The 12,931-nt window shown below is 33.1% G+C and overlaps 1 protein-coding gene across 1 annotated transcript in view; it reads right to left on the bottom strand.

Moving 5' to 3' along the window:
• LOC142326469 (acyl-CoA Delta-9 desaturase-like) overlaps positions 1 to 12,931 on the bottom strand; it is a 48,562-nt gene that overhangs the window by 23,860 nt on the left and 11,771 nt on the right. Inside the window, exons 2-3 of the mRNA XM_075369074.1 lie at positions 10,569 to 10,724; positions 8,047 to 8,177 (exon numbers count right to left, since the gene is read on the bottom strand). Coding sequence (XP_075225189.1) covers positions 8,047 to 8,177; positions 10,569 to 10,722 — 285 coding nt within the window. The 5' untranslated portion in view covers positions 10,723 to 10,724. The remainder of the gene's footprint in view (positions 1 to 8,046; positions 8,178 to 10,568; positions 10,725 to 12,931) is intronic.

The following is a 12,931-nucleotide window of genomic DNA, read 5'->3' as shown; positions in this document are numbered from 1 at the left end:
ATTTTTGATACCAGCCGAGATTTAAAAATATCTATTGAATGATTTCTTGCCAGACGATACTACACGATTTACTGCCTGATGACAGTGAAGCTGGGGAGACCGCATATCATCCGCGGGTGGGGCGAGAGGTCGCTTAGTTCCGCAGAGGTGCAGTATCCTTAGAGATTACCGAGGCTAAGGTGCGTCAAGCTGTTTATAGTTAAGTTAGGGACAGGACCTCAGGCTTTGATGAAATAACGGCGGCTTCTTGTTCGCTCAGTTGGGGTGAGTGTGCGTTGTCACAAGAATTTTTAATAAATTGTTGTTTGGTGGATACTGCTCTGTGTGTTGGAAGAAGGAGATTGTAAAATTGTTGTTTAAAGTTGGCGACAAGGATCCTGCTGTTATTTCTTTTTATAGATCCTTCACGTTACTTCCGGTTATTGGTAAGGTCTTTGAAAAGGTTCTGAATCTGTGTATAAATGAGAGAGATTAACCTCACAAAGATTGTTGATGGAGAATCAACAATCCGAGTTTCATCCGGGAAAGTGTATTAAGGACGCTATACTTCGTGTGATGAGTGTGGTAACGACCAGTGAGACGGAATATATCGTGCGAATTTTCCTGGACATTTCCAGAGCATTTAACAATTTTTGGTGGCCTTTTGCTATTTACCAACTCCAAAAAAGAGAATGTACAGTTAGTGAATTTCAGGTTATACAGAGTTGCTCGTTCTTCAGCCACAGGGATGTTCTGCTCCGCAAGGGCAGCCATGAGGTTGACAAGAGCTGTCCACGGGATGTTCCCATGGCAGCGTGTTGGGTCCTTTATTGTGGGGAGTGGAGATTGATTTTATCTACTGCGGCTGAGGTTGCCCAGCGGATGTTGCATCGTGGCTTATGCTGACGATGGGCTCCTGCTGGTCGAAGGATGCTCGCGGAGGGAGGTTGAACTCCTAGCCACTCAAACTTGCAGGATGCTTGAGCTGTCATCAACACAAGATGACATTTAGCCCGGAAAAGACCACTGATGCTCCTCAAAGGCCATTTGGCAATGAGTCGGCGAATCCGCATTTCGATGGCAGGCCAGCGTATAAACTATGTTCAGGTTCAAAATTACCTCGGGGTGTTTCTTGATGAGAAACTGCAATTTAAGAAGCACCTTCAACACGTCACGGAGAAGGCCTGCAATGCCTTCTTCGGTATTCGACGTGTGGTCAATCCTGATTGGGGGTCTCAATTTTAAGACCATGAGCATCCTTATAGAGGCGTGTACAAGTCTATTATGCTATATGCGACGCCTGTTTGGGCGGATAGACTAAAATATAAAAGTTATCGAGGCATATTATTAAGGGCTCAACGCCTAATATTTATTGTTAATGGTAACAAGTGAATGGTAACAGGCAGTACTGGTGATTGCAGGCGTGAGACTGATAGACTTGATTGCTAAGAAATCAGGTGAATTGATTCGGATAAAGTTCAAGAAATTTAACAACATCGCAATGTCTTGTGGCAGGTCAGACGGGATGAGACAGAGGATGGACCTTATACGCATGAACTCTTCCCAGATGTTCTTAGTTTGCGGGATGCCTCTTGAGTACACCCTAATAAATATGTGACCCAATCTCTTTCCGGCCATGATGCTTTTAAGGACAGACTGCAAAAATTCGGCCTGGTAGATTCTAGGGTGTGTCCACAGTGCAGACAATTGGATGACACCTACCATGTTCTTAATGAGTGCTCGAAGTACGAGTTGATGCGCACGAAGACCATCTGTCGTCTTGATCTTATTGGGTCGGCGTTGAATCTCCGAGTAAGCTGGAGGAGCCAAGCGGAATTGGCAATAGTGGAAAGTTTTGTAGTTTACTTGGTAAAGGAAAGGATTGCTCAGGGGATCTAGAGCCCTGCTTGGATTTCTTTTTTACTCTAGTCTTGTTGATGTTTTGTTTTATAAATTATGTTTTTGTTGTTGTTTTTGTCCTTCGTTTTATTTTGTTTCAATATTACTTTGTTGTTATTGCTTCGTGTAATATTTTTTTGTTTCGTGTTGTGTGTTGAAATCACCTTTACCTTCTACGGATAGGTAGTTCATTTCCTTTTTTCAGTTAAGTCCTTTCAGTCTTACTTAAGACTTGATAAGATATGTTTTCTTTTGAGTTTATTAAATAGTAATACACTGATGGGAGTGACATTCACATCGATGGCATCCTGGCCGAGGCGTACTGGAATATGTCAAAAGCCGAGGTTTCAAAGATGAACTCCAGTAAACTCATAAGGGTAAGGAACGGTGGTGGAAGGTGTCTTCCCCTATGGGGGAGGGGTCAGAATGTGACTAATGCAACATCGTATCATCTGCAAGTCAAAGAGGAAGTTGCTGCTTTTCGCTCTGATGTTTTAACTGTCGAAATTACACAGGTAAAGTTACATCAGGTAATTTGCGGTTCTGGTAGGAATAAAGCCCCAGATTTCGATGGAGCTCCTTGTCTGTTCTGTCGAACAGACAGAAATGGAAATGGAATTTGTGTTGGTATTTTGACACAATTTTTAACAGGATGCTCTTTGATGCTTATTCCCTGTTTGCTGGAAAAAAGGTTATAAAATTGTTGTTCAAATGTGGTGACAAGGGCCGAATGTGCTCTCTTATAGGCTTTTAACGCTCCTGCCAGTTATTCAAAAGTTTTTTTTTGAGAAAGGTTATTGGAAAGGTTTTGTATCTCAGCATTACTGATAGATTTAATTTTAGAAAGTAGTTGATGAATGATCAGTATGGTTTTCGCCCATGCTGGGGCACAGAAGTTACTAGTCTTAATGTTATGAACATTGTTTCTTCTAATGAGTCTGATTATGACTTAGGTATCATTTTCAATATATCAAGGGCTTTTAGTAATTTATGGTAACCCTCTGCTCTGATTCAGCTGCAGAACCGTGACTGTATGCAGATGCAGAATGAGCTGAATGTGTTATACAGTTATTTCAACAATCGAGACATTCTTCGAAACAGCATTTCAGAAATAGGAAATATGCTATTTACACTGTCCATGGGGTAGTGTTATAGAACCTCTGCTCTGGGTTGTAGAATTTGATTCTTTGATGTGGTTGAGGTTACCCACTGGATGCCATGTCATCACATATACAGACGATAGGCTTTTTAATATTTGAGGAATGAGATTGAATTCAGGGCAACCCAGTTTGGAAGATACTCCAGTTGTGGGGTTTGCAAGTTATGATGGTGTTTAGCACAGAGAAAACAGCAATGATGTTGCTCAAGGGTAGACTAGCTGTTACACGACGACCTCGTGTATGAATTGCAGGTCATTGAATTAGCTCTATCCTGCTGCAGAAGTATCTAGGTGTTATCCTTGATGAGAATCTTCAATTCAAGGAGCACTTTCAATATGCTGTCAGAAAGGCTTGTTCTGTTTTCTTCAGTGTTCGAAGAGCAGGTTACACAGACTGGGGGCTTAATTTCAGAACCATGCACGTTTTATATAATGGTGTATGTGAAGCTATAATGATATATGCTTCACCTGTCTGGACTCAACGAATAAAGTACAAATGTTACAGGAATATTTTGTTGAGAGCCCAGCGTTTCCCATTGTTATCTGTGATTAGGATCTATAAAACTGTCTCTTGAGAGGTAGTCCTTGTTATTTTTGGTATTAAGCCCATCGACATCCTTGCGACTAAGCACCAATTACACTATGATGCTAAGAAGGTAGGTCAACTTACCTCTGGGCGCATAAAAAAATAGACAACCGGGGTTTCCATTTATGGTAGGTTAGCTGGATTGAATCGCTCAATGGCCATTACACACATGGAATTTTCCCTGATGTGAGAAGTATGCAGCTAGTTTGGTGGATTTCTCCCAATCGGCATATTACACAGTCTCTTCCTGGAGATGGTGCTTTTCGAGATAGGTTGGCCAGATTTGGTTTGATTAATTCAGGTTTTGTCCGAGTGTAGGGTCATTGATGATGATGTGCGCCATATCTTATATGTCTGCCCCAAGTATGAAGCTGAATGTACCAAAGTAGCCAGACTGCTAGCAAGGATCAATTGTGGTTTTGATCTGCAAGTTAATTGGAAAACTGAAAGGGAACAGAACATAGCTGCTGGTTTCCTTAGATTCTTATCCCTGCAGAGAATGGCTGAGGGAGTCAGATGCTGTTAAGAGATAGAATAGCAACCCGGGTGGCTGGGGAGCCGTCCGGGTGCTTACTTCAACAAGTTAGGCGTTTTGGTATCAAGCCCCAGTTAGCTTATACATTTACTATTTGGATGAGATAAATTTGTGGTGCACTCGGTGCACTCTGTGATAGAGCTGCAGAGTGGGAAGGTATAGACATTGATCTTGCTCCCAAAAGCGACCCAAAGAGAGATAGGGCATATTTTAGAGGCTTATTAAATTTGTGAATTTTTTTCTTGATTTTTAAGTAAACCAAGAGGACTTTGAGTAAATTGAATGTAGAAAAAATTGTCGTTGTTCCAGTCAACACTTGTTTTGTTGGTATAAAGATAGTATTTTTGGTGTTTAAAGACAATCAAGTAATGATTTGAGTGCATTGTCTAATTGAAGTTAGATATAGGAAGAGCCTTTGTGTGAAACCTTCTGTGTTAGAAGAAGGGATGGGGTTTGTGCTTCCACAAATTGGTTAATTTAATAGTTGAGGGTTGTAAGTTACAGTATGGTAGGTGGTCATCATTGGAAGAGGCCATATGAAGGCGATAGTAGTTTGTGTAAATACACTGTAGGAAATGTCTGCTGAGGCATATGCATCAGGCATCCTGACAGAGGCCAGACTGATGACTGTGTTATGTTATCAAGTTTAGAGGGTCTAAAAGATGACCTCCAGTAAAGTCTATCAGGGCTTCTACAGGTGATCATGGAGTTCCACAGGGAGTAAAGTAGCAACCGGGATCATCACAAGGCAATTCCATATGTGTATCAGGATAATATAATATTTTAGCAATATGAATAACTTCACCTTAAATTCAATTGTAATTTTTCAAAAAATTTTGGAAGTTATAAGACAAATTATATTTAGACATTTCTTGAAGACGTCTTCCCATAGAGCTAGATTTTTACAATTCCTTTAGTAATACATGCATATTCTTTTTTGTTTAAACTGTTTTTCTTTTACTAAAGAATAAACTAGATGAAAGCATTCTGAAACTCAAGAAAATTGTTTAATTTTTTATCCTAGTTACTTTTGCTATTGCTTTCCCAGTTTGTTTCTGACAGCAAGATTCTAAAGCTTCTATAATTGATTCCTTACTGATAGCCTTCTTGAAAGATTAAAAGTAATCATTTTCTCACTGCACATTTTCATTAATAAATTATGGTATTATAATTTGACAATTATGATCTGAAAGGACGTGATCTGCAGAAAAGGATCAAAAATTATCTTAATAAATTAGTAAAAATATTGTCTAAACAGATGGCCAAAGTCCTTGTAATTCCAGTTGGTTGAGAGATTGAAATATTTAGATTTTTTAAATCAAAATGAGTTAACAATGAGTTCATTCATCTCAAGACTAGAATTGTCTAGAAAGTTAACATTAAAATCGCCACTTGCAATGGCATTGAATGTATTAGGAATTTTAAAAAGAGTTTTCACTAGCTTACATTGAAAAGTTTCAAAATAACTAGTTCTATAAATTAGCACCAATATTAACTTTAGACTACAAAAATTGAGACTCCAACGTTTTAATAAAAAGTTTATAAAAAACCTTCAGCAAGCTTGAAATTACTGAGCTCACTGAAATTACTTCTGTCTTGATCAGTCAATGTTCTGAAAAACATGCAAAATAAATCTGGTGACTCATTGGAAAGAATTATTTCAATCACCTCCATCTTATTTCTTAGGCATTGAAAATTTATTGGCAAATCTTAAAATTAGTGTGGTTAATGTTTTTCAGAGAGGAAATATTAGCGTTTGTTATTTTAAGATTAGTTTGGCTGCTGATGAAATTTGCATTTATATTATTAAATTCATCATATTTTTAGCCAAATGCTTGTTAATATTATTTGCTATATTAGGAATAGATGGAATTCTATCTGGAGTATATGGTGGATGTGAAGAGTTAAATTATTAAAACATTTATATTATTTATATAAAATTTATATTATTAAATTCATCATATATATTATATTATTAAATGCATTTATATTTATATATTATATTATAAAATGCATTTATATTATTAAATTCATCATATTTTTAGCCAAATGCTTGTTAATATTATTTGCTATATTAGGAATAGATGGAATTCTATCTGGAGTATATGGTGGATGTGAAGAGTTAAAGGGGAAAATAATTTCCAAAACAGAAAAAGGATACTTCCCTATAATTTATAAAAAAAATTGTTCCTCAGATTTGCCAATGATAGGGCTTCACACAAAACTGCCTTACCACTTTAATGTAAATGTAGCCCATAGCAGGTGTATATTCTGGGAATGAGAGCTACATATGGATCTATGAAGGAACAATATGACATTCTCATGCGACTGTTCACTTTCCACTGGGTTGCCTCAAACATCAAAGTATCAAGGATATCAGTATGAATAACACCCTTATACAGCTCAACCTCCCGATCTCCTTCACAACACCAGGTATCTGGGCCGGCACAATATCTTTGGCATTCATATACTAATAATGACAACAAGATCAGCTGAAGAAAAATCTTTTGATAAATCCTCTGCCTCATTAATTACAAAAGGCAGAGTACTCTATGACCTAACCACTGAATTCACACAGTAGTTTAATCCAAGGTCAGCCAAGTCTCTTGCAAGGCTGTCATCAAGCAAAAGAACTTTATGGGGCTTAGTAGCAGCTGCCTTCTTTTTCTTGACTTGACATCAGTGAGCCGTCACCGTCAAGTTTTTCCTGTCCCAATTCAGAATCAGAATCGATGGGAGTCAACACAGCCAAATCGCAAGAACGTGCCTTGATTTGACAACCAATGGAAACTCCTGCACACCGGCCGCACTTGACACATTCAAGAGATATGCAGAGATTTCTACTGTCAAGAGACAACATTTCCCAAATTCTCTTGAGAGAATCGATCTCCTTCCTCAGCCTCACCATATCAAAGTCAATGGCGGCTTGTATTTATATGACCAAAGCCTCCTTCTTCCCAAATGTAGAGAGACCGAGTAGAACACCCTTTCCCACAGGTCAGAGATCTCAATTTTGAGTACTCAATTTTAAAATGTTCTCAAATACAACATAAAGAATGACATTAAATATTTTCTTAAAATTAACTACAGAAAGACATACACTAAAACAAAAAGAAACAAACATTTTAAATGAAATAAGATGTACTAAAACACTGAACACTAAAAACAGACAAAAGAAAAACACAAATATTTAAATATAAATAATAATAGACAAATTAACTTAAATAACTTTGAAATAATGGAAAAAATTATTCTTAAAACTTTCAACTTGTAAATTCAATCTTAAACAGGAAAAATATGTATGAGTTTAACACAAACAACTGGTCCTCAGGTAAACATTTCTGCAGTGCATGGAGTCAAAATCTTGACTGAAACCATTTTTTTCTAAGTAATTTGGTTGAAAACAAGATCTAATTTAATGGTTTCTTTGTCTTTATTTAATTATTAAAAAATACTGTATTTCAGAAGTAAAAATTAAGTGACAGATTAACTGATGTAAACTTCCACAATTCTTATGATATATGTATTCCTGAACAAATTCACTTTATGCTTCAATGGCCACTGTTTCCATATTGAATATTGTATAAACTCTAAAAAAAATTTGCCACCTAGTAAACAATCACACTTCAAAAATTTGTTCTATTAAGGCATTCAAAAAAGAGAAAATCAAACTGTGTTTATAATTTTAATGTAAGAATAGAATCTGGCAATTGGGATTCACCTGTTTTTATTTTTATTTTTTGTAAGTTAATGAATTCTAATGACTTAATAGTTTCAACAAATAAAAAATAAACTTAAGATAAATAATTTGTAAACTATGTAAGTATGACGTATATTAAATAAAAGATTACCTTGTAATATAAAATTCGTAGTACATAAGTAACATACCTGGCATACTAGAGTATGTAACGTGATAAGAAGCAACCTTAGAGGCCAAACAGCATTGTATGTCCTATGAGCCCACAATCTATGACATCCTGTAGTTACTCCTAGAGTTCCAAGCATTACTAAGAGGATACCTTAAAATAAAACAAAGAAAAATTATATATCAATTAAAGTTAATTCTTTATATTAATGACTAACATTTAACTATTAAAAACACGACATGAACAGATAATAATTTTTTTGTTATGTAACAATCATGACATGATTGAAACATAAGTTTATCATTCTACAATAAATACCTATTAACAATCTCCATTATGTTCATGGGAGGTAAATCAAATTCCCTCTGAATGTTAAGAAAGCTCTTAGAATTGAAGATAATGATTCTTCAGTTCTGCTAAAATGTAATTTAAGCCATCTCACAGGAAATGCCAGATTCATAGGCATTTTCAAAATAGTTAATAGTAGTCCTAGCTGAGATTCCATTAACTATATGATATTCTATTACCACTATAGTATTTTGAGAATGAACAATGACAGAGGCCAAGCACATCAGGATTTGTGTGATAATCATTACCAGGTTTTGGAATGAAAATATTCTGCTGAATTGCCACATAAGTGAATATATCCAAATACTAGAATCTTTTTGAATTTGAAACAGTTGTCTTATCATTTATAAAAAGGTAGTAGAACAATTGCCATTAACTCCTGGAGATTTTAAAGGGTTAAAATTATAATAAACCCTATTGTATTTAAATCTGAACATACAAGTTGAGCTGACCAAGCACCAGTACTTGTGCAAAGCCCTCTTGGTAGTCACTTGAGGTAGACGACTCATAAAAATATGAGTCAACATTATCATTTATTGTGATAGTATATACATTTTATGTAGTGTTTGGTATTTGTTGAGAGGAAGAAAAATAATAAATAAACATCCATTTGATGTTGTTCACTTATAACCACCAACCAAAATATTTATATCAACTTACAGTTTTATAGAGGCAATTTACTGGTGCATTATTAGTGCATTCCACCATGGTTAGCACTGAACAAACACGTGTCAAAAGTGTGAAAATGGGATTGGCTGTGATACAAGATATAAATGAAGCCAGTAAGTATAATAATAAATCTAAAAAGTAATAAAGCAATTTCACATCTCTTTTTTTTTAAATTTTAATGACATACTTAAAATAGATCAGTAAAGTATTAAAATAATATTACATATTTTTTCTAAATAAAAAATTTCTTCTAAAAAATATAAATGGGCATTATTTAAATTCCCCAACGATATGAATGTGTTAAAATAGCAGTTAGTATTTTTCAAATGAAATTATTTTAAAGAATAAAGTATGCAACTTTGAATTGTATTGTAATTTTTAATTGTTTTTACAAAATAAATTATGTAATTTTAATTTTAAATGTATGTATGTATTATGTTAATTTTTTTTTACATTTTGTCATATATATCATAATTTTAGTAAATTTATTGCTGTTATTTAATATCCTACAGAGAAAAAATACAAGCAACTTTCATTTATACATATTCATGACCACCATTCTTTGTCAATTCATTTATTTCATCCTCACCTTTAAAATACACATTGTAAATTCATATTTAACTCTGTAAATAAATAAATAATATTAACAGATTCATGACATTTAAACACTTTTGATATTTACTCATATAATTCTTATCTGGTGTACCTACAACAAATCATTACACACTAATCTTTCAACATAGACTAACATCGAACTAACTTTTATAACAGCTAATGAGAATGTCTTACACTTTTTGAAGCTGAAGTTTTTATATTATAAATTATATTTGTATAGAAATGATGTTTTGAAAAAATTACTTAACCTAAAGCAATTAACTGAAACCAATTTCACTACATAATGTTTAGGGAACATAAAACAGAATTTTTAGTACACAGAACTCTGAACAAAGAGAACTTAAGAATATTTTATGATACCGGATGGCTGTTTGAATACATTGAGATTAGACACATTGAACACATTGGGGGGATGAGAATGAGAATTAATGATAATGCTGATTTTTCAAGCAAAAGAACTGAATTTACTGGACCAAAATTGGTCTGCAGAGATAGTATATATGGTACTAACTAAAACTGCTCTGAAACAAAGGCCTCATAGAAAGTTATTAAAAGATACAGAATATAGCCATTAGATAAATTTTAGAGGTTCTTTGCTGAAAAATGGAACCTAATAAACATCTTACTAGATTCATTTTTAGACTATGTAGAATCATTTTTGGCATGTTTTTCAGTTTCTCAACAAAGGTAAATTTTAACACAGCATTTATATTCTATGCTCCAATAAGCAGCTAATATAATACATGACATAACAATTGTACAACTCCAATCCATAATCCATAAACACTCTTTAACAACAAGAATTTTTAAGAAACATCTTTTTCTCTTACAGATAAATTCTTATTAAAGTGTTTTTTTTCTTGTTTGATAATGAAAAGTATTGATTTAAATATTAATCTGTTTTAAACTTACTGAATAGAGTTGTTTTGAGATAAGCTTGAGTAAAGACAAGGAAAAGGCCATATGCTGCACACATATGCAGGTAAATAAAGAAAAGAACATTTGGCCAGTTTGTTTCAAGTTTCACTCTTGAACACTTCTGCTTTTCCTGCTCCTCTTCACTCATTTCTAATTATTTAAACAGAAAATTATTTTTAATAATTTCAAGAATAAACAAAGAACATTTCAAACTACATATTTCATATGTATATATATATATATATATATATACATACACACACACACGCACATAATTTACTTTCATGATAACTCATCATGAAAATGAATTCCTTATAAAATGAGAACCTTCTCATTTTTCATTGGAATTGTTTAAAAAAATAATAGTCATAATCTGTTACACATAAATAAATGTACCTTGATAAGTACGTTTAGTTAGTTTAATCGAATTTTTTTATAAATTTTTTACTGTAACACATACTGAATACTTTCACATAACATGGAAATTGTTTTTCAAGAAAAAGTTCATAAAGAAAATAAAACATCCTACAGAAGAAGCAATTTCCTTGTAATTTGAAAGCAAGTTATTCAAAAGTTTTAATAATAATTTTTATAAAATTTTTTCATGCTGTTCAAATCAGTAAGAAATTATGCTCAAACTTTTATTCATATGTACATAAGCTGGAAAACAATTTGCTAATTTACTTCCAGCCTCAGTGATACACCATACTACTCGTATAATGACCATGTTAAATATTCTGCATCTAAGAACTTAAATACTACTCTTAAGTTATACGGTACAATGAATGTTACGCAATGAACAATGTTATACTGATCGGATTTATGCCAATTTATTCATGGAGATAATACTGGTGTAACATTCATAAATCAAATCAACCAAAAGTCATACCACAGCAAAAAATTCAATATGTTAAAAATAAATATTCCCAAGCAACTTTTCTAGCTCATATGAAATTGTATGCAACTTCTAAATCAACACCAATCTCTTTCATCCATTAATACTTATTTTTAAAAAAATAATGGCTGTGAGCACATTATTTCATTCTGTATTCTATGTTTCATGTAACCTTTTTAAAAAAAAAAAAAAAAGATGGGCAGCTATTAATCTAAAATAAATATTTTATTGTACTTTCGGTTTTATTATCGACTAATGAGAATGAATGCACTGGGCAATCAACATATGGGAAAAGCTGCATATTTTTTTATCAAGAAATGTGATTAAAGGATACAAATAAATCTATCAAATGCAACGGGTAAATTACATATTTTAGGACAGTTCTTGTCATCTAGTTTAATTATATGTGTTCATCTCCCATATAAGCAGCCTACATTTCAACACTCTTGAAAGAAATAGAATTTATAAATACACAATATTCTTTGAAAAATCAACATATTAAAGGAATACTCAATACAGATTAAATGAATCTAATTCGTTAATAATAGAAAAATAAATAGTACTATTTAGTAAACTTACATAATAATTCAATAGTAGTAAATAATAGTAACTTAATAATAGTACTTTAGTAATAGTCACATAAACTATGAAATAATAAATAATTATAATGAATCAGTTACTATCTCAAAATAGCTGCTAGGTTTTTTTTAGCACAAGATATAATTTGTTATATTAAAAAATACTTAGTATAGGTAAATACAAAACCTTCAACAAAATAACATTTAAATTAATAATACAATAGTTATAACAATAATGGTAATGAATGATGTTTTTATAGCTTTTTATATAGATGCATCATGGTATGCAGTTTTCAACTGGAAACAATTATGATACTGCATAAACGCAATGAAATTAGTTGGGCAAGGTCAGAATTACTTGCATGCTTTTCCACAACACAAAGTTAATTTCAAGATTAATTAATTTAAAGTATTAAAACTTCTGTCAAATTTATGAATTTATATAAATTTATATATGGTAATAGTTGTAACAGTTGCATGCAATTTATTTTCAAAGATTGTAACTGAACAATCTTTCTTTTTCTGTTTAGTTTCTGAAACCACCGTAAGGTATTGCCTCAGAGAATGAATGAGGATGATATGTATGAATGTAAATGAAGTCTAAGGTTGACCATTCCTGAGCTGTGTGGTTAATTGAAACCCAATCACCAAAGAACACCGATATCCACGATCTAGTAATCAAATTTGTATAAAAGTAACTACCTTTACTAGGATTTGAATCTTAAAACTCTCAATTTTGAAATCAGCTGATTTGCGATGATGAGTTCACCACTAGACCAACCCAGTGGAATAACTGAAAAACCTACAAACAGGAAAAGACATCATATTACTCTGGCTCAAATGTTGGATATGTATGCATTTTGTACTCTCAATGAAATCAACAA

This window comes from Lycorma delicatula, chromosome 1, assembly GCF_047948215.1.
Source record: "Lycorma delicatula isolate Av1 chromosome 1, ASM4794821v1, whole genome shotgun sequence".
NCBI lineage: Eukaryota > Metazoa > Arthropoda > Insecta > Hemiptera > Fulgoridae > Lycorma > Lycorma delicatula.
Note: the sequence above shows the minus strand (reverse complement) of the source record. Positions and strands in the feature narration are given on the sequence as shown.